This window comes from Bos taurus, chromosome 19 (assembly GCF_002263795.3).
Source record: "Bos taurus isolate L1 Dominette 01449 registration number 42190680 breed Hereford chromosome 19, ARS-UCD2.0, whole genome shotgun sequence".
Classification (NCBI taxonomy): domain Eukaryota; kingdom Metazoa; phylum Chordata; class Mammalia; order Artiodactyla; family Bovidae; genus Bos; species Bos taurus.
The window spans coordinates 26541171-26568354 of record NC_037346.1 but is presented as its reverse complement, the minus strand read 5'-3'; the positions used below and the strand labels follow the sequence as shown (position 1 = coordinate 26568354).

At 50.0% G+C, this 27184-nt stretch overlaps 3 protein-coding genes across 5 annotated transcripts; 2 read left to right on the top strand and 1 right to left on the bottom strand.

The window, feature by feature from the left end:
- Window positions 1-1286: 1286 nt before the first annotated feature.
- PSMB6 (proteasome 20S subunit beta 6) lies at window positions 1287-3500 on the top strand. Its single transcript, NM_001034369.2, has 6 exons — window positions 1287-1399; window positions 2046-2113; window positions 2453-2584; window positions 2686-2815; window positions 3001-3145; window positions 3287-3500. Exons 1-6 carry the CDS (start codon window positions 1298-1300, stop codon window positions 3427-3429), a joined length of 720 nt encoding a protein of 239 aa, NP_001029541.1. The 5' UTR covers window positions 1287-1297; the 3' UTR covers window positions 3430-3500.
- A 1518-nt stretch (window positions 3501-5018) lies between these two features.
- C19H17orf114 (chromosome 19 C17orf114 homolog) lies at window positions 5019-12156 on the bottom strand. Of its 2 annotated transcripts, none has more exons than XM_059878313.1 (2): window positions 9999-12156; window positions 5019-5336 (listed from the first exon to the last, which is right to left on the bottom strand). In XM_059878313.1, the coding sequence occupies exons 1-2, from the start codon at window positions 10006-10008 to the stop codon at window positions 5164-5166; spliced, it is 183 nt and encodes a 60-aa protein (XP_059734296.1). In that variant the 5' UTR covers window positions 10009-12156; the 3' UTR covers window positions 5019-5163. The 2 variants fall into 2 exon arrangements, with proteins under 2 accessions (XP_059734296.1, XP_059734297.1); XM_059878314.1 differs by lacking the exon at window positions 9999-12156 and adding an exon at window positions 5788-5860.
- Window positions 12157-12205: 49 nt separating this feature from the next.
- PLD2 (phospholipase D2) lies at window positions 12206-25209 on the top strand. Of its 2 annotated transcripts, NM_001075827.1 has the most exon segments (25): window positions 12230-12308; window positions 12849-12958; window positions 13045-13175; window positions 13279-13421; window positions 13854-13959; window positions 14052-14117; window positions 14213-14271; window positions 14433-14525; window positions 14626-14778; window positions 15768-15917; window positions 19276-19359; window positions 19502-19580; window positions 20358-20468; window positions 20652-20822; window positions 21187-21313; window positions 21518-21636; window positions 21724-21837; window positions 21965-22069; window positions 22280-22368; window positions 22486-22599; window positions 22772-22821; window positions 23093-23227; window positions 23455-23608; window positions 24052-24166; window positions 24420-25209. In NM_001075827.1, coding segments are annotated over 24 exon segments (2802 nt in total). In that variant the 5' UTR covers window positions 12230-12308; window position 12849; the 3' UTR covers window positions 24645-25209.
- Window positions 25210-27184: the final 1975 nt, after the last annotated feature.

The window sequence follows — 27184 nt, the reverse complement described above, 5'->3', positions numbered from 1 at the left end:
ACTTTTAACACACTAGGTCACAGAAGAAATCACCAGGAAAATATTTTTTCTCCCCCACTCCAAGAAAAATACTTTGAGACTAGGGAAAGTGAAATCAAAGCACACCAAAACTTGGGATGTAGCATAAAAAGTGCTCAGAAGAAACTGTGGAGGTATATACACCTATATTAAAAATGAAGGGGGGAAAAATGAAGGGGACTTCCCTGGTGGTCCAGTGGCTAAGAGTCTGTGCTTACAGTGCAGGGGGGGCTGGTTTCAATCCCTAATCAGGGAACTAGATCCTGCATGCCACAACTAAGACCCGGTGCAGCCAAAATACAAGTAAATAGCACAGGGAAGTATCCTTAATATCTTGTAATAGTCTATGATGGAAATATATATATAACTTAATCACTTTGCTATACACCTGAAACTAAAACAATATTGTAAATCAACTATACTTCAAATTTTTTAAAAGTTTGATGTTGGGAGTTCCCTAGTGGCCTAGTGGTTAGCATTTGGGGCTTTCACTGCTGTGAACCCCAGTCAGGGAACTGAGATCCTGCAAATCACAAGGTACAGCCAATATATAAAGAAATTAAAAAGCCTATTTTTAAAAGTTTGATGTTTTGCTTATGAAGAAGACAAAACGAAACAAAAGCCCTCTTAAATTAATAACAGTAAAAAAAAAATCCAACTTTAAAATGGACAAAGCACTTTCCAAAAAGATGTGCAAATAGTCATTCAGCACATGAAAATACGCTCAATGTTACACAAGATATCACTTCACACCCTTTAAGACAGCTAAAGTTAAACATGCTCAGTAACGATTAGGAAGTGCAGAAATCGTAATCCTCATTCACGGTTAATGGGAATGTAAAACGAGGCAGCTGCTGTGCAAAAGGTGTAAATTCCTTAAAATGTTAAACAAAAAGTTATTACATGACCCAGCAATTTCATTCCTACTATATACTCCTAGGTTTATAACTAAGAGAAATGAAAATAGTGCGGTCACTGTAAACCGGAGATCCACAAGTCTATCATGAAGGTTCTTTGATCCGCAGTTCCGATCAGATTTATCAGTCCCGCCCGAACCAAGAGGAAAGTAGTCTTTCCATGCGGTTTGCGGGTTTTTCTGTTGAGTTTTTTTGGTTTGTTTGCCAGCCACGCTGCCATCAAGCGCTCCCTGTCGCAAAAGAACTTTCCCTATGCATTTCTTTTCCCTTCTGCCGTCAACCAGAAGTCCTCAGAACACGACTTAAAGAGAGTGACAGAGCACTTTACGACAGTTGCTTTGCGGCAATATCGGAAGAGGAAGATGGCGGCCACCTTAGTAGCAGCTCGGGGGACCAGGCCGGCACCAGCCTGGGGGCCTGAGGCTATTGCCCCCGACTGGGAGAACCGGGAAGTTTCCACAGGGGTAAGGAAGAACTCGGGATTCAGGAGATATGCGCAAGGCTTGAAGAGATAGAAGGATAACGCTGGAGTGGGTTGGGAGAACTGAAGGGGCGGGAGGAGGGAGGTGGTCTGTGCGATGCGCTCAGGCAGGGGGAAAGGTATTATAAGGATGCAGGAGTGATGTGGTGGGAGGTGGAAGGTAGGCTGAGCGTGGGATTCTGGAATCTTGCAGGACGAAAGCTTAAGGCCAGGGTGGCCCTTTGGGAATTTGAGGATTGGAATTATGATACCCTGTGGGGTATTGAGACCCACCCCCTGTGAGATTTGATGATGGTTTGGTACTTCCCCGGTGGCTCAGACGGTAAAAGCTTCTGTCTACAATGCGGGAGACCCGGGTTCGATCCCTGGGTTGGGAAGATCCCCTGAAGAAGGAAATGGCAATCCACTCCAGTACTATATTGTCTGGAAAATCCCATGGACAGAGGAGCCTGGTAGGCTACAGTCCATAGGGTCGCAAAGAGTCGGACACTACTGAGCGACTTCACTGTCACTTTCTTTGGTGGCGCACTACTTAACTCGTACTCTGGGGACTGGATAGACGGATCATTGAGGTTTGTGTGTGCTGGAGAATATGGAGAGGCCGACTCGCCCTTTATCCTTTTTTCCAGACCACTATCATGGCCGTGCAATTTGATGGGGGCGTGGTTCTAGGAGCTGACTCCAGAACAACCACTGGGTGAGCTCAGGACAGCTATGTGAAAGATCTTCTTCCCATCTTTCCCTTCCTTCCTTCCTTCCTTCCTTCCTTGGCTGCCAGCCCATGCTTATCCTCCTTGGGCTGCTGTGGGAACGGAGATTTCTCCCCTCCTGGGAGATCAGGATTTGTTCCATCTTTTACTACTTTGTAGTTCTCTAAACCTTTTGGTGAAATTCTTGCAAAAGTTTGTTTTCCAGCCTGTTTCAGTTTAGATGAAGACTGATCGGGAATACTGGAATTCCTGTTGAGGTAGTGGATAGTGAAAGATGGAAGTGGGAGATGGGTGGGCTCCTTCCTCACTATTCTGCCATCCTGCAGGTCGTACATTGCCAATCGAGTGACTGACAAGCTGACCCCTATTCACGACCGTATTTTCTGCTGCCGCTCAGGCTCAGCCGCTGATACCCAAGCAGTAGCTGATGCAGTCACTTATCAGCTTGGTTTCCACAGGTACTTGTGGGCAGGGGAAGAGCAAGTGTCTGAAAGGAGTTGGGACCTGACGGGCTGAATGGTCTGACACTGTCTTCCCTATGACTCTCTTCATCATCTAGCATTGAGCTGAATGAGCCTCCGCTGGTGCACACGGCGGCCAGCCTCTTTAAGGAGATGTGTTACCGATATCGAGAAGACCTGATGGCAGGAATCATCATTGCCGGCTGGGACCCCCAAGAAGGGGGACAGGTCAGACACCACCACCTCCAGAATGCTGGAGCCATGCCTTTTCAGTCTCTCCCCATCCCAGCCATTTTCTAGTTCTTTTTCCAGTCTCTGCATCACTTATTATTAACTTTACACAGACCACTCCCACAATGGACAGGTGAATGTGTATGTACAAATGATGACATTTTTCTCTCTCCGTCTGGTAGGTGTACTCGGTGCCTATGGGGGGTATGATGGTACGACAGCCCTTTGCCATTGGGGGCTCTGGGAGCTCCTATATCTATGGCTATGTGGATGCTACCTACCGGGAAGGCATGACCAAGGAAGAATGCCTGCAGTTCACTGCCAATGGTGAGAATTTGGGCTCCTGGGTCTGTGAGCCTAAATCTTCCTACCCAAGCCAGGTCAACATTCCTCTTCCCTTGCCTTGATCCCAGCATCTGACTGTGATTCTAACTTTCTTCTCTTAACCTAATTTTCTTTTATCCACAGCTCTCGCTTTGGCAATGGAGCGGGATGGCTCTAGTGGAGGGGTGATCCGCCTGGCAGCCATTGCAGAACCAGGGGTAGAGCGGCAGGTACTTCTGGGAGACCAGATTCCCAAGTTCACCATTGCCACTTTACCGCCTCTCTGAACCCTGAGGTCCTAAGATACGAGACACCCCATACATACCCCTTCAAAATTCAATAAACAGTTCATCAGTGAGAACCTGCGTGCTTTGGGGTTCTTTCTTTGACCTCTGGGCCATTCCTGTTTGTATAAATCACTGCCCTGAGTGAGCTGGGACGGACCCTTCTCCAGGCCATCATCCCCCATACTTTCTTTACCACATCCAGGCACTTGTGACAGGAGTGTGGTTGATGTGGGGGCTTTCCACAGATGTTCCACTCCCCTTGCTATTCAAGCCCAAGGTGGAACTCGAAATTCTCATGGAGACTGGAGTCACCTCCCCCCAGCCTGCCCGCTGTGAGGCTACTGGCTGTGAGGCCAGAAGGATTCCACATCTCTGACCCAGGCTCATGGTCCCCTGTCTTCACACTCACCTCTGTCACCTCATAAGAAGCAGCAATGTGACTTCTTTGGCTCTTGGGTGGAAGGTGGACCTTGATGCAAATGGAGTTTAAGATTGATGTCGAATGGGAGAGAGCAGCCACTGGGAGTGCTGTGGGTCAGCTCCAGCGACCACTTTTCCTTTGGGAGGGTGATGGGAAGTCAGCTTTCAGTCCCTCGGATGGGAAACCAGGAGTGAACTCTGGCCCCTGAAAGACTGGCTGGAACCAGAGACCTCAGTGGTGCTCATTGACAGTGACTGACAGTCTTCCCTTATCTGTTTCTCCAGTCAGTGGCTAAGGGAACTGTGAAAGCCACATTTGGAAACCTGGTTCTAGAATATAATCCTGCCTTGGGGAATTCCCTAGTGGTCCCATGGTTAGGAACTAAGATCCCACAGGTCAAGTGACACGGCCAAAAAAACAAAAGCAAACAACACAATCCTGCCCTGGAAGATTTCAGAGGGTACAGAGGAATCTTCTTAAGGATGTGGTGAGGTCCTGGATTAAGTGAAGAATCTCTGACCCCAAACGTGTGTCTCAAGCTTAAAATAACCACTGCAGAAGTTTTGGTTTTCTGTAAAACCTGTTCTCCCGGTCTTCCCTGTCTCAAAGCATCTTTGATTGCTCTTTCCCCTATACTTCACAACCCTGCAAACTCCATCCTTCCACAGAAAGGCCTTTCCTAACCTGAATTTTAAGAAACACCACCACCCTTTTCTTACATTATCTGTTAATTTTCTTCACAGCAGTACATTTTAGTGTCTCCTATTACCATGCTTATTTATTATCTGCCTCCCCCTACCAGAAAGCAAATTCAGTGAGAAGAGAATTCCTTGTGCTTGAGTGACTGATATATTTTCAATACCTGGCAGGGAGTGGACATTTGATATTTATCAAACGAAAAATATGCTCCCTGGCCCAATCTGCTGTCCTGCCTACTCACTAACCACTCCAAACTGGTTTCACCACCTTCAGCTCTGAAGCTTGGTTTCAGAAAACCTACTTCCCGCTGGGCATACCTGGGCTCTGCTGGAGATCAGGCGCCTCCTGTTTCCCACTCCCGTGTGCTCACTCCCACCCTGCTGCACTTCCCACCTCAGCCCCATCACACAGGCTTGGTGTTGTCCCCATCTCCTCTCCAAAACACACCACACACACACACACACACACATACACACGAGCAATACTCAGAAACAACTCTCAATGTATTTAATAAGAAGGTCATGAGGGTCCTGTGGGAAGGGCCTTGGGCTCAGATGAGAAGATGGGGAAGGAAGGTTGCCAAGGCCTGGAGGTGTAGCCCCTGGTTCCCTGCATCAGATGGTGGAGTCGTTGGCTGATGCTACATCATGCAGCTGGTGGCGGAAGGAGAGCCGGGCCTTCCTGCTGAAGTAGGCACCAGATCCTAGGGATGTTATCCCTCCCTCGGCGGCAATGGGGGCTACAGCCGGGCTGCCGTCTGGATCTGGAGGGGCAGCTGGATCCAGGCCTAAAAGGGACATTGGAGGGGGAAGATGGGCACAGTGGATCAGGAGGAGGAAAAGAGGCCAGGGAAGATGGCTGGGGACTTAGGTGAGTGTCACCAGCATCAGATGGCGAAAGGGAGAGGGGAAGCTGGTGGCAGGGTCAGCTTCCCTGCCCTTGACCTGTGCGCTGGCACAAGGGGCCACACTCAGAAAGGCTCCTGTGCTTGGTGTCATGCTCTGCTATCACTGTCTTGAAATTCTTGATAATTTTTTTAATAAGGGGGGTCCCACTTCTCCACTTCATACTAGGGGCTGCAAAGTGTTTAGCTAGTCCTGTGGCGAAGCGATAGATCCACCTCCCACCCAGGAAGAGAGATCATCCTTTCCTTTCCCCGGTCTGAGGATCTACCCTTCTCTCCAGCACAGTTTGTCTGTCTGACTGGCAGCCCGCCTTTTCCTCTGTCTCCCCCATACCTGCTCCTCTGTCAGTCCTTCGCTGTCTCCGGCACCCACACCATGGGAAACACCATGCCCCCTTCAGACCCATCTCAACAGTGGAGAAGACGGAGATGCTGAGAATGGCCAGGAGGGCCCCAGGAGGGGTGTGGTTTCCAAGCCCCTCCGCTGTGGGCAAAACTACCACTTAGCCTCCGACCGCCTGGTGATTATCGGCGCCAGGAGATGGAAGGGGGAGAAGAAGGAGGAGGGAAGGGGTGGGGGATCCCCCACTCAAACACCTCTCCTTTTGTGCCTCCTTAATTTGGGGGTTGTCTCTGATCTCCATGGAGAAGCAGAAGACTGGGAGGGAAGGTAGGGTAGAGACAGACACATACATGCCAGGACAGACAGGCACAGTGAAAATTCATTGCAGTAATGCCAGACAACTTTGTGCCAGGCTGGACCCTGCTGGGGATGCATTTGTATTTCACAATGAGATTCATTTCTATTTAGAATGCCCAAGATGTAAAATTTGAAAGAATAGTCTATTTTTTCAGAACAAGAAAGTTTATCAGTCAGGGAAATGTTTACATTCTCATTAAACAGTCCAGTAGCTCTTGTCCCCTCTTATGAAAATAATCCCAATTGATTAATTATCCCGTGCCAGGTAGATTCTACGGACTTTTACACATTATCTCATCTGATAGTGTCAATGATCTTTTAAAGTCAGTGTCATTCCTATGCGATTGCACAGATGAGGAATCCAAGGCACTGAAAGATTAGGTCACTTGTCCAAGCTCACAGAGGCAGTCATCAGAAAAGCAGTAACTTTCCCTCACCTTCTTCAGTCTGACCCCAGAGTCTGCTCTTTACCACCTCACTTGAGCTTCCTGAGCTTATTCCTGGCAGGCTTTGATGCCCCCAGCAGATGTAGGGCAGCCAGAGCCCAGGCTGGGAGCCGTGGGTCCCAAGTGTGCTAACCAAAGACTCTAAATGCCCTCCAAGCAACTATACTCCAATAAAAATTAATTTTATAAAATAAATAAGGGCTTCCCTGGCAGTCCAGCAGCTAAGACTCTGTGCTCCCAATGCAGGGGGCTTGGATTCAACCCCTGGTCATGGGAACTAGATCCCACATGCTGCAACTAAGATCCAGTGCAGCCAAATAAAAAATAAATAAATAAATATAAATAAATAGGGACTTCCCTGGTGGTCCAGTGGCTAAGACTTCACACTCCCAATGCAGGGGCCCAGGTTCAATCCTGGGTCAGGGAACTAGATCCCACATGCTGCAACCAAGATTTGACATGCAGCAACTTAAAAAAAGAATAAAGGAAAAGATCCTGCAAGCCTCAACAGATCTGAGATCTATGCTGCAAATAAGACCTGGCACGGGGACTTCCCTGGTGATCCAGTTGTTAAGAATTCACCTGCCAACGAAGGGAGCATAGGTTCGATTCCTGGTCCGGGAAGATTCCACATGCCTCGGAGCAACAAAGCCCCATGCTGCAACTACCGAAGCCCTCGAGCCTGTGCTCCACAACACCTGAGCACCGCCACCGGAGAATAGTTCCCACTTGCCACAAACAGAGAAAGCCCTCTAGCAGCAACAAAGACCCAGCACAGCCAAAGATTAAAAAAAAAAAAAGAAAAGCCCTGGTACAGCCAAATATTTAAATAAATAAATAAAATGCCCTCCGAGAGCTACATTGTCATCCCCTTAGGGTGTCATGATGTGGGAAAGGTCAGAAAGCACTGCTAACTGCATTGCCTGACTGAAATCTACACTTGATTTTTTATTTTACATTGGAACATCTGTTTTTTAAATTAACTTTATTGAAGTAAAAATTTGCAATTTAATGCACATATCTTAGTGCGCGGTTTCATGAGTTTTGATAAGTGCATTGTTCAGTCGCTAAGTCATGTCTGATTCTGTGACCCCATGACCTGCAGCACGCCAGGCTTCCCTGTCCTCCACTATCTCCCGGAGTTTGCTCAAACTCATATCCATCGAGTCGGTGATGCCATCCAACTGACTCATCCTCTGTCGCCCCCTTCTCCTCCTGCTCTCAATCTTTCCCAGCATCAGGGTCTTTCCCAGTGTCAAGTGCATACACCCATGTAATCCCCACCCCAATCAAGACAGGGGACATTTCCCTCCCCCAGTTCCCTATGTGCCCTTTACTGTCCCTCTTTTCCCCACTCCCTGCCACAGGCAACTGCAGATCTGATTTCCATCACTATAGATCGGCTTTGCTGTTCCAGAACTCAATATTAGTGGAATCACACAGTGCTCCTCTACTGTGTCTGGCTTCTTCCAGCATAATGTTTTTGAAAGTCACCCATGTTGTGTGCATTAACAGTTGTGTGCATTAACAGTTGTATGTAGTAACAGTTTGTGTTTCTTGTAATAACTTTATTGAGAATAATTCATATGCCATAAAATTCACGCTTTAGTCTACTATTCAATGTTTGTTTTTTTTAATTCACAGAGGTGAGCAACCATCACAGCTAATGTAACCTCATCACCCTCAAAAGAAACTCTGTGCCCATTAGCAGTCACCCCCCTGTCCCTCTCCCCAGCTACTGGTCCAGCTATGGTCTCTTTGAATTTACTTATTCTGGACATTTCATAGAAATGGACTCATATAATATGTGGTCCCTTGTGTCTGGCTTCTTTCACTTAGCATAACATTTCAAGGTTCATCCATGTTGGAGCAGGCTATCAGTACATCATTACTTTCAGGGCTGAATAATATTTCATGGTAGGGATATACCACATTTTGTTTATCCATCTATAACTTAATGGACGTTTGGTTTGTGTCTACTTTTTGGTTACTTGAATAACATCGCTATGGACATTCCTGTGCAAGCTTCTGTGAAGAAATGTTTCATTTCTTTTTGGAATATACCTAGGAGTGGAATTGCTTGCCTGTACACTAGTGGTAAAGAACCAAGGCAGGAAACCTAGGAGACATGGGTTCAGTCCCTGGGTTGGGAGGATCCCCAGGAGAAGGAAATGGCAACTCACTCCAGTATTCTTGCCTGGAGAATCCTGTGGACAAGGGAGCCTGGCGGGCTACAGTCCATGGGGTCACAAAGAGTCGGACACGACTAAAGTGACTTAGCACAAGCACAGTAACTCTAGGCTTAACATTTTGAAATTGTTTTCCAAGGTGGCTGCACCATTTTACACTTTATTCATTTTTATTGCTGAGTAATAGTCTATAGGCCACAAATTAATCAAAATAAAAAACCTCTGCTTTTCAAAAGGCATCATTTATTTATTTGTTTTGGCGATGCTTCGAGGCTGGGCCCTGCGGTCAGAGCCAAGTCCTCACCACTGGATAGCCAGGGAATTCCCAAAAGGCACCGTTATTTTAAAAAGAGAAACTATCTTCTGGGTGAAAATATTTGTAGTACATTTATCTGATGAAGGATTTGTATCCAAAATATTGGGTTGGTCAAGAAGTTCGTTTTCATTTTTCCATAACACCTTATGAAAAACCCCAAAGAACTTGAAAATTCCGAACAAACTTTTTGACCAATTTAATATATAAAGAACTCTTACAATTTAATAAGTCAAATCACATGACTTTCTAAACAGTCAATGAAAGAATCAAACACTTAATAAGAGATACATAAAAATGGTCAATAAGCACTTGAAGTATGGTCAGCATCATTAGTCATTAGAGAAATGCAAATAAAACTACGATGATGTATTATTTTACATTTACTAGCATGAAGTGAAAGTGAAGTTGCTCAGTCGTGTCCGACTCTGCGACCCCGTGGACTGTAGTCCACCAGGCTCCTCTGCCCATGGGATTCTCCAGGCAAGAATACTGGAGTGGGTTGCCATTTCCTTCTCCAGCGGATCTTCCCGACCCAGGGATCGAACCCAAGTCTCCCACATTGCAGGCAGACACTTCAAAGATTGACAATATCAAATCTTGGCCATGCTACAGATCAATTGGAATTATCATACACAGATTTTGGAAATGTAAAACAGAACCACCATTTCGGAAAACAGTTTGGCAGATCCCTCTCATTTTAAAATACCCCCCCCCCATTTTAAAATATTTCACTTATTTAAAAAGTGCTTTTTAATGAACATTTTAAAATAGCCTTTGTCATTTTCTTTACCATGTCTCCATATAAATGTATGCAATTAGAGCTCAAATAAGTTTGGAAAGTTTCTAGCTATTTACAGAAGAGAAACGAGAAGGTATTTCTACAGAAAGACTTACCCAGGAACATTTCAGTTCAGTTCAGTCACTCATTCGTGTCTGACTCTTTGCAACCCCATGAACCGCAGCACTCCAGGCCTCCCTGTCCATCACCAACTCCCAGAGTCCACCCAGACCCATGTCCACTGAGTCGGTGATGCCATCCAACCATCTCATCCTCTGTCATCCTCTTCTCCTCCTGCCCAATATTTCCCAGCATCAGGGTCTTTTCCAGTGAGTCAGCTCTTCCCATCAGGTGGCCAAAGTATTGGAGTTTCAGCTTCAACATCAGTCCTTCCAATGAACACCCAGGACTGATCTCCTTTAGGATGGACTAGTTGGATCTCCTTGCAGCCAAGGGACTCTCAAGAGTCTTCTCCAACACCACAGTTCAAAAGCATCAATTCTTTGGCACTTAGCTTTCTTTATAGTCCAACTCTCACATCCATACGTGACCACTGGAAAAACCATAGCCTTGACTAGACAGACCTTTGTTGACAAAGTAATGTCTCTGCTTTTTAATATGCTGTCTAGGTTGGTCATAACTTTCCTTCCAAGGAGTAAGCGTCTTTTAATTTCATGGCTGCAGTCACCATCTGCAGTGATTTTGGAGCCCCAAAAAATAAAGTCAGCCACTGTTTCCGTTGTTTGCCCATCTATTTCCCATGAAGTGATGGGACCGGATACCATGATCTTAGTTTTCTGAATGTTGAGCTTTAAGCCAACTTTTTCACTCTCCTCTTTCACTTTCATCAAGAGGCTCTTTAGTTCCTCTTCACTTTCTGCCATAAGAGTGGTGTCAGCTGCATATCTGAGGTTATTGATATTTTTCCCGGCAATCTTGATTCCAGCTTGTGCTTCTTCCAGCCCAGCGTTTCTCATGATGTACTCTCCATAGAAGCTAAATAAGCAGGGTGACAATATACAGCCTTGACGTACTCCTTTTCCTATTTGGAACCAGTCTGTTGTTCTATGTCCAGTTCTAACTGTTACTTCCTGACCTGCAAACAGGTTTCTCAAGAGGCAGGTCAGGTGGTCTGTTATTCCCATCTCTTGAAGAATTTTCCACAGTTTATTGTGATCCACACAGTCAAAAGCTTTGGCATAGTCAATAAAGCAGAAACAGATGTTTTTCTGGAACTCTCTTGCTTTTTCGATGATCCAGCAGATGTTGGCAATTTGATCTCTGGTTCCTCTGCCCTTTCTAAAACCAGCTTGAATATCTGGAAGTTCACGTATTGCTTAAGCCTGGCTTGGAGAATTTTAAGCATCACTACTAGCCATGTGAGATGAGTGCAATTGTGCGGTAGTTTGAGCATTCTTTGGCATTGCCTTTCTTTGGGATTGGAATGAAAACTGTCCTTTTCCGGTCCTGTGGCCACTGCTGAGTTTCCCAAATTTGCTGGCATATTGAGTGCAGCACTTTCACAGCATCATCTTTGAGGATTTGAAATAGCTCAACTGGATTGCCATCACCTCCACTAGCTTTGTTTGTACTGATGCTTCCTATGGGAGCTTTATTCACAATAGACATAAGCTAGAAACAACCCAAAACGCCATCAAGAAACGTCCATCAACCCATTCTTCCATCTAGAAAAGATAAAGGAACCTGCTTTGAAAAAAATGAAATATTTTGTCTTTTAGAATCTGAAATTTTTCCTGTTTGCCCCTAGACTGCTAGTTCTAGAAGAGCAGTTCGTGTTAGTCTTGTTCATTACTGTAGGCTCGGAGTCTGGCGAGAGGCAAGGACGCAATAAACAGTGAATGAATGAAAGAATGCAAGCTTGCTCACGTTAATGAATTTGTGGGCACCACCCCTCCGGCCTTTTATCATTCTTCTTCTACAAATGCCGGCTAAGCCGGCCCGATGTGGTTCGCAGCCCGCCCTGGAAATGAGCACTGCCAGGTCCCGGCCCCGGAGGCGCGGCCCCGCCGGAGAGGACCCGGGGTGCTGGTGCCCGAGTGGAGGAAGGTCGCTGAGCGCCCACAGGGCACAGTCCGGGCCCGGGCGGACCGACGGCGCGAGACAGACGGACAACCAGGCGGATGGCACCGCACGGATGCGAGAAGCGGGCGGCTCTGTCCAGTAGAGCTGAGGGCGGCCCCCGCGTCCCGACTGCGCGCAGGACGCCGGGGCGGGCCGAGGGCGGCGGGGGCGGGACAGGACAGACGAGAATCCCGCGGAGGTGAGGCCGGGGGCCCGTCCCGCCCCCGAGGGCAGGCCCTGTGCGCCCGCCCCGCCCTGGCCCTCTGGGGTGTGGACTCCAGCTCCGGCTCTGCTCCGCTCCCTCAGCTCGCGAAGCCGCGCCGCCGCCCGCTCGGGCTGTCCGGGTGAGGGGGCCGGGGAGGGGGCGCCGCGGAGGTCCCAGGCCCAGGAGATCTGGCGGGAACAGGAATGCCCTCAGGCTGCAGGGCCTCCTGACTCAGCCGCATGCTCAGATTTCGGGGTTTCTTTCCCGGGAGGGGAACGCTTAACTTCCTCATTCCTGCCTGGACCCCTTCTTCCAGCTGGCTTGACCTGGCTGGAGGCCCGGCGGCTCGGGACCCCTTGCAACCCCCCCGGGGCCCCTTTCTCTGCCCCGCTTCGGGGCCATCCGGGCCTGGCCGGTTGTTCCTTGGCATCCTGATTAAGGGACAAGAGGCGGGGCTCGGGCGTTCTGTATGAAGGATCGGAGATAGGGGATGGAGATTACAGGCGAGTTGGCAGGGCAGTGCGGACCGATGGATTCTAATCAAAGAGAGATTAAGAGTCAGCGGGAGCCGGGTGGGGGAAAGCGGGGGACCTGGGGAGACTGAGGACCGTGGGGGTGGAATGGGGGGATAGAGTTCTGCAGAGCGGATCACCGTTCTGAGGCCTCCCCATATTCCCAGGATGGCGGCAACCCCCCAGAGCCTTTTTCCCTCTGGGGATGACCTGGACTCCAGCCAGTTACAGATGGAGCCCGATGAGGTGGACACCCTGAAGGAGGGAGAGGACCCAGGTATACAGGGAGGACGGCCTCAGGGAGAGGAGGAGGAGGGCTGAGACCTCCCGGAGTCCACATTCTTCTACTTTCTTTCCCACCAGCCGACCGGATGCATCCCTTTCTGGCCATCTACCACCTCCAGCCTCTGAAATTGCATCCCTTGGTGTTTGCCCCTGGGGTCCCCGTCATAGCTCAGGTGGTGGGCACTGAAAGATACACCAGTGGATCCAAGGTGGCTGGGCTGGCCCCAAGGGAGTGGGGATGTGGGAGGGCTGGCCAGAGTGAGGGGCTGCCTTCCGAACAGGGAACATCCATTCAGTTCCTCACTCCCCCAGGTGGGCACGTGCACTCTGTATTCCGTCCGCTTGACTCACGGTGACTTCACCTGGACAACCAAGAAGAAGTTCCGTCATTTCCAGGAGTTGCATCGGGACCTCCTGAGACACAAAGTCTTCATGAGTCTGCTCCCTCTGGCTCGGTGAGGGGGACAAGGCTGCCTCCTGTGTAGGGCAGATGCCCCTCACCTTGAGGCAGCCGGGGGTGTCACTGCCCCAGCTCCCATTGCTGCTTTCTGCCTGTCTCATCCCCAGGCCACAACTGACCCTACCCCAGCTACTTTCCTCCCCCAACTCTGGCCACTGGGCCCCCTCCTCTGACCCCGGTTACCAGGAAACCTTTCCTGTTCAGCTCTGCCTGTCTGTGGTTCTGGGCCAGTATCTCAGCTGGGCTGGATGCCCAAAGTGCCCTTGGCAGCCTCCCACCTTTTTCTGTCTCCATCCTCAGGGTAGGGAGCATTCCTGCTGCTACCCTCTAGGTCTCCTCGCCTCTTCCAAGTCCCCGCCTCCTGTGCTTCAGGATCCCAGGCACTGAGCCTCCAGCTTCTATTGACCCTCCCTCATCCCTTCTACAGTTTTGCTGTTGCTTCATCTCCAGCCCCAGAGGGAGACAGCAGAGAGATACCCTCTCTACCCCGAGCAGGTCCTGAGGGCTCCTCCAGACGCACCGCTAGCAAGCAGGTGGGACCAGACACCAGGTCCTCTGGGAAGGTGTTTGGGTGCAAATGGCTCTGGTCCCATCCGTCTCTCTGTCTTCCATCCCTTCACTTCAGAAATACCTGGAGAATTATCTCAACCGCCTCCTGACCATGTCTTTCTACCGCAACTACCATGCCATGGTAAGGTCAGGTACTGGGTCCCTTGAGATGAATTGGGGGCAGAGGACCAGGGTTGGTAGGATTTGAGGGATTGACAACGAGTCTCTCCTCTGCAGACAGAGTTCCTGGAAGTCAGTCAGCTGTCCTTTATCCCAGACCTCGGATGCAAAGGACTGTGAGTGTCTGACACTCTTCACCCACCGTCTGCCAGTGTCTGAATCTCTCCCTCCCCGAGAATAGGGAAAGCAGGGCAGGGTGGGCTGGGGGTCTGATTTTATCCCCACAGGTTTGAACCCTGGATCCCTCTCCAGCACCACTTCCTGGTTTTCCCCACAGGGAGGGGGTGATCCGGAAGCGCTCAGGTGGCCACCGCGTTCCTGGCCTCACCTGCTGCGGCCGAGACCAAGTTTGTTATCGTTGGTCCAAGCGGTGAGGCTGAGCAGAGTGGCTGGACAGTGGGTGGGGGTGAGGAAGGAGATCCCAGGGTGGGGGGGGGCATGAAGGAATGGCTGGAGCCCTTCCACTCCAGGTGGCTGGTGGTGAAGGACTCCTTCCTGCTGTACATGTGCCTGGAGACTGGCGCCATCTCCTTTGTTCAGCTCTTCGACCCTGGCTTCAAGGTGCAGGTGGGGAAAAGGAGTACAGAGGCACGGTACGGGGTCCGGGTCGACACCTCTCACAGGTAAGGCCTCCCTGGTATGGACAGGCCCCTGGTGAGTGAAGAGCCAGCCTGGGGCCCTAAGGGGAGATGCGTTGAAGAGACCACAGAAGAGAGGAAGGTGTTCCCGCCCTACCCCTCTGGAGATGGCCACGATTTGGAACCAGGGAATGTTCTCGCCAGATGCTTGGGGCTGCTCCTAGAGGCTGGCCCAGAGCTTTCTCCGGGGTTGAGGGGGAGTGGGAACAAACAACAGGTTCCCTTGCTTGCTCACTCCCTTGGGGAGAGGGAGGAACGGAGCTGCTTCCTTATGTGGGATGAGGGTAGGGATGTGTCCAGAGCTCAGGCCGGAGGGGTGGGTTAGATGTTTTGCCCCTCCTTTAGGTGGTGTTGTGTAGAGGGGGCATGTACTATACCCTGCTTTTGCTCTGGGCTTTGGGCAGTTGGGTTTTTGGTCTCTGTATCTTTTGTCCAAAATTTGCCCTAACTGCTCATGCACACAGTTATTTTTAGTCCCGTGTAGTTTCTTTGTGTTTTGTTGCTCCAGGAGAGGTGGGTCCAGGTGCAAGCATTGCAGCAAAGGGTCCCAGGTCCCAGGCCTGTCTCAGAAGGGCTTTTGGTGCAAAGAAAGGGCACTCCGTCCATTCATTTATTTATTCAATAAACCTGAGGGACTTCCCTGGTGATCCAGTGGTTAAGACTCCATGCTTCCACTGCAAGGGGAACAGGTGTGATCCCTGGTCAGGGAACTAAGATTCCACATGCCATGCTGCATAGCTCACCCCTTCCCCCGCCCAAAAAAAAAACCTGACAACAAACTTGAGCGGCTGGCACAATACTAAATGCCAAACACCCAACTGTGAATAAGACAGATGTATGCCCTGTCCCTGTGAAATCAAGTATGGACTGAGGAAGGAGGTGGGGAAGAGCAGACAGCTAAAGGAAGAGGGTTTCTGGGCCAAGCCAGAGGTATGGAGGGCAAGGATGGTGGTCCATCCTTTGTTCTTGCCCAGGTCCTTGATTCTCAAGTGCAGCAGCTACCGGCAGGCACGGTGGTGGGCCCAGGAGATCACTGAGCTGGCCCAGGGCCCGGGCAGAGACTTCATTCAGCTGCACCGGCACGACAGCTATGCTCCTCCCCGGCCTGGGACCCTAGCCCGGTGGTGAGACACTGATGTCCTTTCTGAAATTGTCAGTGGTCTTTCAACCTCCTTGGTGTTCTCTGAGTCTTTGATCTTCTCTCTCCTCTGACCCCTTCTGACCTCAGTAACCTACCCTTTGACTTCTCCAGTCGCCCCCACCCCCTGACCTTTGATCATTCTGATTCCTCTGATTACCCTCTGATCTTTCTGAACCCCAAATTAGGTGATCTCTGACCCTGACCTCTCTGACTGACCTCCTGTGACCTTTCTAACCCCCTTTCACCCCACTGACCCTCTGTGTTCTCAGGGATCTCAAATCTCTCTGATTCATTCGGTCTATTTAATAAACATTTTCTAAGCACCCATTATGTGCCAGGTCCATGGCAAGGATAAGACACAGTAGGTGATTCAATCATGAAACAGTGGGAATTTGCCACGCTGGCAATAGACACAGAGTACCAAGCACAGACGAGGGGCATCTGCTCTAGTGCAGGATGTCTGGACTGGCTTCCAGAAGGCGGTAACTCTGAGGTTCACGTTAGCAAGATAAAATGGAGAAGAGCGGTCCCTGCAGAGAAGCTAGAAATAGTCTGATGTGTTTGGGATTCATGAAGGCTGACTTGTTCCAGTTTGAGGAGCAGAAGCCAGAAAAGAGTCTGGAGCAGGGGACTTCCCTGGAGGACTAGTGATTTAGACTCAGCGCTTTCAATGCAAGGGGTGTGGGTTCGATCCCTGGTCAGGGAAATAAGATCTTGCCTACCATATGCAGCGTGGCCAAAAAAAAAAACAAAAAACTGGTGGTCTCAGGGCCTGATCAGTGCCTCTCCTGCTAGCTAAGGAGGTTAACTTTTATCATAAGCAGAGAGGAGTCATGGAAACAATTTTTCCCTCCCTTGGTGTTAGTGTTGAGAATTTTGTGGTTTTTTTGAATTTTTATTGGAGTTGATTTAAATGTTGTGTTGGTTTCAGAAGTACAACAAAGAGAACCAGTTATACATATGTCTACTCTTTTTTAGATTGTTTTCCCATATAGGTCATTACAGAGTATTGAGCAGAGTTCTCTGTGCTCTATACTGCTGCTGCTGCTAAGTCGATTCAGTCGTGTCCGACTCTATGTGACCCCATAGACGGCAGCCCACCAGGCTCCCCGTCCCTGGGATTCTCCAGGCAAGAACACTGGAGTCGGTTGCCATTTCCTTCTCCAATGCATGAAAGTGAAAAAATAAAGTGAAGTGCTCTATACTAGGTCCTTATTAATTATCTATTTTATATATACTACTGGTAAGATGCTTCATAGTAGTATGTATATTTCAGTCCTGATCTTCCAATTTATCCCTACTTCCCCCATTAGCCCCTGGTAACCGTAAGTTTGTTTCCTATATCTGTAAGTTCATTTGTACCCTTTTGAAATTTATTTTTTAACAAAAGAACTGATTGTGCCAGTTAGTATGAGCCAGGAACTGTTCTGAGTGTTTTATGCATTGTTGTGGTGGTGGTTTAGTCGCTAAGTCATGTCTAACTCTTGTGCGATGCCATGGGCTGTAGCCCACCAGGCTCCTCTGTCCATGGGATTTCCTAGGCAAGAATACTGGAGTGGGTTGCCATTTTCTTCTCCAGGGGATCTTCCCGACCTGGGATTAAACCTATGTCTCTTGCACTGGCAGGCAGATTCTTCCTGCTGAGCCACCAGGGAAGCTGCTTTATGTTTATGAACTTACTCCGTGACACAGGTACAGTTGTTATCTCCATTTTCCAGATGAGAAAACTGAGTCAAGGAGAAGTTAAATAATTTGCCAAGGTCACACACCTTGTAAACAATAGATTCAAATGCAGGCAGTCTGGGTCAAGACCCTGCTTTTCATCATCAAACAGAACAGTTATTAAAAGTCTAACAGGAGCTTCCCTGGTGGTCCAATGGCTAAGACTCCTGTTCTCAATGCAGGGGGCCTGGGCTCAATCTCTGCTGAGGGAACTAGACCCCACATGCTACAACAAAGAGCCTACGTGTCACAACTAAGACCCTCTGCAGCCAAATAAATAAACAAATATTTAAAAAGTAAATGTCTTAACAATGCATAACTTGCACAAGCCTTTACCTACTCTCCATACCTTAGTTCTTCCCTACTCCCCCTCCCACAAATCCCATTTCTCTCCCCAAAAGTAATCCTGGTGATAGTTTGATATTTATCTTCCCAGATCTTTTCCTGCATATCTCTTCCCCAAAATAATCTTGGTGATAGTTTGATATTTATCTTCCCAGGTCTTTTCCTGCATATGTTCATGCACTTGTGCATATATGTTACTTTTTTTTTTTTTTACTTTTTGTTTTAATGTAAATAAGATCATGCACCCTCTCCTTTGTTTTTTTTTTCCATTTAATACATGTGTTAGAGATTAGGCATTTACATTATTTCCCACCTCCAGTCTTATAAACAATACTGCAATGAACACAATATTTGCCTAAGCATTTAATAGGATATCTTCCTAGATACAGAATTACTAAGTGTATTTAATGGTATTAGGGAGCATGTACATTTAGTATTCTGTTAGATACTGCCAAGTTGTCCTCTAAAAAGGCTATAAAGCCAATTTATATTCTCACAGTCTATGAGAATACTCACTTCCCCCATGCTGATACTGAGTGTTACCTGTGATTTTAATTTTTGCCACAGTGGATTTAAAAAGTGTTATTTTATTTTAATATCAATTTCCTTGTTTAGCGGTGATATTGAACATCTTTTCAACTATGACTGGCCATTCTCTCCCTGTGAGCTATCCATTCTTATTCTTTGTTCAATTGGCTTATATGTCTTTTTGTTACTGATTTGTTGGAACTCTTTAGGTGTGACAGAGAAGGCAATGGCACCCCACTCCAGTATCTTGCTTGGAAAATCCCATGGATGGAGGAGCCTGGTGGGCTGCAGTCCATGGGGTCGTTAAGAGTCGGATATGACTGAGAGACTTCCCTTTCACTTTTCACTTTCACGCATTGGAGAAGGAAATGGCAACCCACTCCAGTGTTCTTGCCTGGAGAATCCCAGGGACAGCGGAGCCTGGTGGGCTTCCGTCTATGGGGTTGCACAGAGTCAGACACAACTGAAGCGACTTAGCAGCAGCAGTTTTATATGTGATGTATTAATCCTCCCAGTCTTTAGTCATTTTCTTTAGTTTATTGTGTCTTTTGTAACTTTTAATTTTATTTAGTTCATACTGGCAAGTTTATTCCACTTTGAAATATCTGCTACTATCTGACCTCTGTGATCACTCTTGATCTTTGACCTTGCTATCACCTCTGACCCATGACTGTCCTTCGGTCTTCACTCTCCAGAGCTTTCTGGCTTCTGACTTCCCTGATCTCCTTGGCTTGGCCTCCCCCCAGGTTTGTGAATGGGGCAGGTTACTTTGCTGCTGTGGCAGATGCCATCCTTCGAGCTCAAGAAGAGATTTTCATCACAGACTGGTGGTAAGTGGGAGAAGAACCTGAGCAAGAAAGGGTGGGTTAGTACCTGCAACAGATCAGCTTATGGGTCAGAAAAGGAGTGGAAGGGGAGGAGTGGCTGTTGTTGGGAGCTTAGCTTACCCTCACCTGCTGCCCTGAATCCCAGGTTGAGTCCTGAGATTTACCTGAAGCGTCCAGCCCATTCAGATGACTGGAGACTGGACATTATGCTCAAGAAGAAGGCGGTGAGGAGAATGGTCTGGCTGGAGGGGAGGTATGGTCAAGGGGTGGCTTGTGGGTGGAGATTGGTTGGAAGAGACTATAGCATGGCAGGGGGTTGGGGGGGAAGGTAAGGAATCTAAAACTTGAGGAGGAGGAGATGTACCCATCCTGGTTCAGTCTCACAGACATCACCTCTTCCACTTCCCTAGGGAGAACTCCCTTAGAGAAGAGGATCAACCTCCCTGTTCGTGCCCTTCCTCTCCTTGATGTAGACTTTCCTCCCAATACCCTGTACACTCTATTGTGTTACAGGGGATGGACATATCTGTCTCTCTCATTGGGCTGATGAATACCACTAGCTGCAGTACAAGGCACAGTGTCTGCTATGTTGGGCTCATCCATTGATGTTGATGGATGGGAGGAAAGATACGTAGATGATGGAGAGTGCGTGCGTGAGGGGATGGATAGATGATGGAAAGGGAGATAGATAAAAGGATATGAGGTTGGGAAGGTAGATCCCAGGAGAGTGGTAGATAGATAGGTGAGTGATAGATGGTAGATAAGGGGATGAGTAAATTGTTGGGAAGATGGATGGCTAGATAATGCTAGGTAGGTGGGTAGATGTGTGGATGGATGAGTGAGTGAGCAGATAGATGATATTCAATCTAAGTTTCCTGTAAGCATCAAAACAGGGTGTCAGTGGCATAGCATTGAGGATCTCTGGGTGGAGAGGAGGAACATACAGGAATCCTGAGGGTGGGAAAGGATCATTAGGATCTGATTCCCTCACTGACCACCAGGAGGAGGGTGTCCATGTGTCTGTACTGCTGTTCAAGGAAGTGGAGTTGGCCTTGGCCATCAACAGTGGCTACAGCAAGAAGGCACTGATGCTGCTGCATCCCAACATAAAGGTGACTCGGGCCCCAGAGACCCCTCCCCTCTGGCCCTCCTCACTACACTTCCCCACCCTCTCAACCCTCCCTGTCCTTGAACATCTCATCCTTCCATCTTCCTGTTCCCTGCCTCCTCCAAACGCTGCCTCTGGCTTCTCCCACCTACGCCAACCCTCATGAACTCCCTCATACCTGCTCCAGGTGATGCGCCACCCAGACCAGGTGACACTGTGGGCCCATCATGAGAAGCTCCTGGTGGTGGACCAAGTAGTGGCCTTCCTGGGGGGGCTGGACCTTGCCTATGGCCGCTGGGATGACCTACACTACAGACTGACTGATCTGGGGGACTCCTCTGAGTCAGCTGCCCCCCAGGTAATCCCCCAAGGCCTTCCTGAGCTCCCCCCAACTCAATTAATGTAAATCCACACCCCTTCCCAGCTGCAGCCTTCCTCTCCAGTCATAGCCCTCATTCAAGGTTCCTAGGCCTTTCTGGGACCCCAACAACCTGCTTTGAATATAGTGACTCAGTTGCCTCCCCATGACCACTACCCATTCCTCTAGAGATTTCAAATGCATCTGAAGGGGAGGGCCCGAGAATCAAACTCTCTCTGTTTCATTCTTCCTCTGTATGTCTCTCTGTCTCTCCGTCTTCCAGTGCTCCTTTCTTCTCTTTGGCCTGGCTCTGTGTGACCCATGACTTCTCCTTGCCCCTGGCTTGGGTGTGTTCCCCCTACAGCCTCCCACCTCATGCTCAGACCTTCCAGCTACCCCCGACCTCACTCACAACCAACTCTTCTGGCTGGGCAAGGACTACAGCAATCTTATCACTAAGGACTGGGTGCAGCTGGATCGGCCTTTTGATGGTAGGGGGTCCACCTTCTTCAAAGTCCCTGAGAGCTGGCAGCCGGGGCAGAGAGCGGGCCTGGGTCTGAGGATGGGATGAACTGGGTCATGTGTAATGCCACCTCCTCTCTGGTCAGCACCTCCTCCTCCCTGACCCAAGTGTTCCCAAGGGACCGTCCCTGACCTCTTCCCTGACTCTCCTGGGACATTCTCCCTCCCCCCAGATTTCATTGACAGGGAGACTATGCCACGGATGCCGTGGCGGGACATTGGGGTGGTGGTCCACGGCTCACCTGCCCGGGACCTTGCCCGGCACTTCATCCAGCGCTGGAATTTCACCAAGGTGCTTGATCCCTCCGAGGCTGGAGGGTGGGCGGGAGCTAGGGGCAGCTAGCCATCTCTCGCTGACTCTGCCACCCCTCCGCCTTAGACTACCAAGACCAAGTACAAGATACCCATTTACCCCTACCTGCTGCCCAAATCCACCAGCACCGCAAACCAGCTCCCTTTCACACTTTCCGGAGGGCAGTGCGCCACTGTGCAGGTGAGGCTCGGAATTCAGCCCGCCCTCTCCCCCCGCTCCCTTCAGCACTCTCCCTGACCGAGAGGGCCCCCCCGCCCCTGCCCCCCTCCTGGACTCAGGAGACACACCCTATCCGTCGTTCCTGCAGGTCTTACGGTCAGTGGACCGCTGGTCAGCGGGCACCCTGGAGAACTCCATTCTCAATGCCTATCTGCACACCATCAGAGAGAGCCAGCACTTCCTCTACATTGAGGTCTGTCGGAGTGAGGGTGGAGCAGAGAAAGCTAGGATATCCTGTCAGTGAGCTCAGTCGTTGAGGGCTGGCATAGCTGGACCTGGAGAACTTGGTGAAGCCTTGACCCAGGGCCGGGAGCCTGGAGATGGGGATGGCAACAGGGAGCTGAGGGCAGGAACTGCTGACGGGGGCCGGACTGCTGACGTCTGTCATTGGTCCCTGCTCCAGAATCAGTTCTTCATTAGCTGCTCAGATGGGCGGACAGTGCTGAACAAGGTGGGCGATGAGATTGTGGACAGAATCCTGAAGGCCCACAAGTAAGGCGGACCAGCTTGGAATCGGGGTTATGGGCGTGTTTGAAGACTAACTAGAGGGGTGAGGGGAGGGGTGGGGCTTGGGAGAAGGGTCACACCTCTGGCTCCGCCCCTCCTCAGACAGGGGCAGTGCTTCCGAGTCTACGTGCTTTTGCCCCTGCTCCCTGGGTTCGAGGGTGACATCTCCACAGGTGGTGGTAACTCCATCCAGGCCATTCTGCACTTCACTTACAGGTGACCACCGCCTCACCCCTCCCACCCCAACCCCTGCCAGACTCTGGCCCTCCATGGCCCCATCCTGATCCCTTCTTGCTGGACTGTTGAGGTCCACCTCTTTTCTGACATCCCCCCCTCGCCCCCCACCCCCGTCCAGTCTCCGCCTTCCTCACCCATTCTTTTCGCTCAGGACGCTGTGTCGTGGGGAATATTCAATTTTACATCGTCTCAAAGCAGCCAGTGAGTTCTGGGGGCTGGGGGTTCAAGCCCTGGACCCCCGGGGAGGGGAGATTGAGGGACTGGAGCCCCAGGGATGGAGGGACGGAGGCTGTCACGCCCGCAGGCTTCTGTGGTTACTGCCGGAGCCCGTGGTGGCCTATTAGTGCAGAGAGAAGTATATAGACCAGGCTATATAGGGCTTCTGAAGTGAGGCGGTAGATGGACCAGGACTCCATCTGCAATGGAGGACACCTCTCACCTCACTCCCTTCCCCCCCATCTCTTGCTCACAGTGGGGACAGAATGGCGGAACTATATTTCCGTCTGTGGGCTACGCACACACGGAGAACTAGGCGGGCACCCAGTATCGGAGCTCATCTATATCCACAGCAAGATGCTTATCGCAGATGACCGGACAGTCATCATTGGTTAGTGCTGGGTCCCCAGCAACGAGTGGAGGGTGGGGAGAGGTGGAGCAGGGCCCAGCCAGGGGCAATGGGATGGGACTGGGTGATGGAGATCGCAGCTGACGTCCAGTTGGGGATGGAGGCCAAAGAAGGCATGTTGCCCACAGGCTGGTGCTTGGGTAGAGGTGATGGGGTGGGGTGGGGTTCCCTGGGCTCAGGAAGACACAGTGTGTCCTGCATCCACCCAGGCTCAGCAAACATCAATGACCGGAGCTTGCTGGGGAAGCGAGACAGTGAGCTGGCCGTGCTGATCGAGGACACAGAAATGGAGCCATCCCTCATGAACGGTGTGGAGTATCAGGCAGGCAGGTTTGCCTTGAGTCTGCGGAAGCACTGCTTCAGGTAGAGCCAGGTGGGATGCTACAAGGTGGGGGGAGGTGGAAAGGGGGAGGGTTTGCCCTTTAAACAGGTGTGAGGATTGTCCAGAGGTAGTACTGGATTGCTAGTACTTGTGCTATGCTAAATCACTCAGTTGTGTCTGACTTTTTGCAACCCTATGGACTGTAGCCCACCAGTCTCCTCTGTCCACGGAATTCTCCAGGCAAGAATACTGGAGTGGGTAGCCATTCCCTTCTCCAGGGGATCTTCCCAACCCAGGGGTTCAACCTGGGTCTCCCACATTGCAGGCAGAATTTTTAGCGCCTGAGCCACCTGGGAAGCCCTGATTTTACTGTTTAACCATGCATGTATTTTCAATTACCTGGATAGGTGCACCATAACTTTTCTGGTATTTAGGCCCTTGAAGGATCTTATTCTAGCCCTACTGGGACCCCTTTCTCCTGCAGCGTGATTCTAGGGGCTGCTGCTCGGCCACATCTGGATCTCCGAGACCCTGTCTGTGATGCCTTCTTCCAGTTGTGGCAAGACACAGCTGAGAGCAATGCCAATATCTATGAGCAGGTGGGTGGGGGTTGGGGGAGTGCCAGCCCAGGGAAGTTGAGGGATTATCCTGTCCAGGGTGAGATGGAGAGGAGCCACTTCACACAGCCATTCTCATAAGGAGATGAGGGTCTGGGGACATCATGGGATTCAGGGTCAGTGTAGGGGGATATGCGTAGGGTGTGGGGAGTGGGGGCATGTAGCCCGGTTGGGCTTGGACTCTTGGCAGAGTCTCCTCAAGCCTTCTTGGCTTCCATGCATCCCCCACCCACAGATCTTCCGATGCCTTCCATCCAATGCCACACGCTCCCTGCGGGCACTTCGGGAGTATGTAGTCGTGGAGCCCCTGGCCACGGTCAGCCCTCCCTTGGCCCGATCTGAACTCAACCAGGTCCAGGGCCACCTCGTCCACTTCCCCCTCAAGTTCCTGGAGGATGAGTATTTGCTGCCCTCCCTGGGTAGCAAGGAGGGTGTGATGCCCCTAGAAGTGTGGACATAGCTGCAGCTCCTCTGGCCTGGAAGAGGTCACCAGCCTCTGGGCTACACCACCTCTGGTTCTCTGCCCCCTAACCCTCAGGACCGGGGCAATGCCTTTGAGACCTGGGGGAGGCAGGCATTCCTGGAGGGGACTAGAGAAGTCACAAAGGACCTTTTTTGGGACACAACCAAAAAGGACACTCCCAACCCCAGGTTGGGGAGATGGAAGAGGGTCCCAGAGAGCTTCCTTCTCCTTGCTGTCCAGTTCAAACCACTACTACAAAGGAGAAGCAAGATTCCTGCCAGGATGCCTGGGGTCAGCCTCCTACTCCAGGAGGACCAGACTCGGCCCTGGGCCTTCTCATCTCTCCCTTGTCTTCCTGCTGTGGACCCCCTCCCTGCCCCAGGGCCTCTCCCAGCTCATTACTGCCAAGGCAGAGGGAAGGATGGAGCCACTGCTGGCTTCAGCGCCCATGGTGGGGAGGGGTTGGAGGGGGGATGCACACTAACCCCCTCCACCAGCTGCTGACAGACACTAACTTTGTATCCGTTCAATAAGCACTTCATAAATAAAAGCCTAGAAAAGGTCCTTGTCTCTTTCTTGGCTGAACTGAGTGTGTCTCAACGGCCCCCCAGGCCCACACAGGCCCGTCACCCCCTCTCCCCACCCCATTCCTTTTTTTCTTTGGCTTCATCTCAGCTCTGCTCCACTTGTTTGTGGCTTTTGGAGCTCCATCACTTGGTGCTGGGAAGACCAGGTGTTCACACAGGGCTGCCTGTGTAGGAGGAAGCGTGGACCCAAACCGGGACTCCTGGAGGAAAATGGAGCCCAGGATGCAGCTGCAGGTGAGGGAGGCACCCAGAGAAGGGCCCAGAGGGGCCACACCTTGTTCCTCAAGTGACTGCCCAGGGGAGGCTTAGGGAAGCCCCTGGGAGTCCGAAAGGGTATAGGCTTGAGGTCAGGAAGAACTGGGCCTAAGTCTCGGGCTTGTCACTTTTTACCTCAATCGCCTTGTCAAGTCATATCACTTCTCTGGGCCTCGGTGGTCCCAACTGGGAAATGAGAATGAAAGTGAAACTCGCTCAGTAGTGTCTGACTCTTTGCGACCCCATGGACTATACAGATCATGGAATTCTCTAGGCCAGAACACTGGAGTGAGTAGCCATTCCCTTCTCCAGGGATCTTCCCAACCCAGGGATCTAAGCCAGGTCTCCCGAATTGCAGGCGGATTCTTTACCAGCTGAGCCACAAGGGAAGCCAAGGAAATGGGAATAATAATTACATAACTGTCTTGCTGTAAAGATTCAGTTGTTGACTTAAATATTTATTGAGTACCTGCTCTTTGCCAGACATCATCTAGACCCACAGCAGTGAGTACTACAAAGTCCCCACCCTCATAGGACACAGCTTCACTGTCCAGTACAGTAGCCACCAGCCACATTTGGCTATTTACACTTAAATTTATAACAATTAGAACTAGGTAAAGATTTAGTTCCTTGCATCAGCCACCAAGTGGCTGGGAGCCACTCGCAGCTACTGGCTAGCATACTGGATGGAGACCATTTTTGTCATTGCACAGACTTGGCACTGATGCAGAGGGAAGAGAGAAAGTACACGTCATTGCATATGAGAGAGTGTGTTGTTCAGTCGCTCAGTTGTGTTCCACTCTTTGCGACCCCATGAACTGCAGCACGCCAGGCTTCCCCATCCTTCATCATCTGGAGCTTGCTCAAACTCACGTCCGTTGAGCTGGTGATGCCATCCAACCATCTTGTCCTCTGTCATCCCCTTCTGCCTTCAAACTTTTCCAGCATTGGGGTCTTTTCTAATGAATTGGCTTTTTGCATCAGGTGGCCAAAGTACTGGAGCTTCAGTTTCAGCATTAGTCCTTCTAATGAAGGACTTGAGGATTGACTGGTTTGATCTCCTTGCAGTTCAAGGGGCTCTCAAGAGTCTTCTCTAACACCTCAGCTCAAAAGCCATCAATTCTTTGGTGCTCAACCTTCTTTATGGTCCAACTCTCACATCCATACATAGTTACAAGAAAGTATAGCACACACTGGATTGAGGAGAGTTACCTCCCATGGCAGGTAGAGAGAAAAGCTAATATAATGGGTATACAGAGAGAGCTCTTTGAACTGGTGACTTTATTATTATTTTTTTAACATTTATTTATTTGGCTGCACCAGGTCTTAATTGCAGCCTGAAGGATCTTCAGTCTTTATTGAGGCACGTGGGATCTTTAGTTGCAGGATGCAAAGTCTTAGTTGCAGCATGTGGGATCTACTTTCCCTGACCAGGGATCCAACCCAGGCCCCCTGCCTTGGGAGCATGGAATCTTAGCCACTGGACCACCAGGGAAGCCCCGACTTTTTTATTTCTCAAGTTGGGTTGTGGGATATAAATTTTACGCATATTTTTCCATATCTTTTTGTATATCCGAAATATTTTGCAATTGGAAAAAAGTTTAGCACAGTGCTGGCTCTTGCCCTTCATCCCTCTGGTCTCACCCCTCAATCTCAGAATTGAGCAGGAAGAAACATAGGGGAAACAGAGTGAGT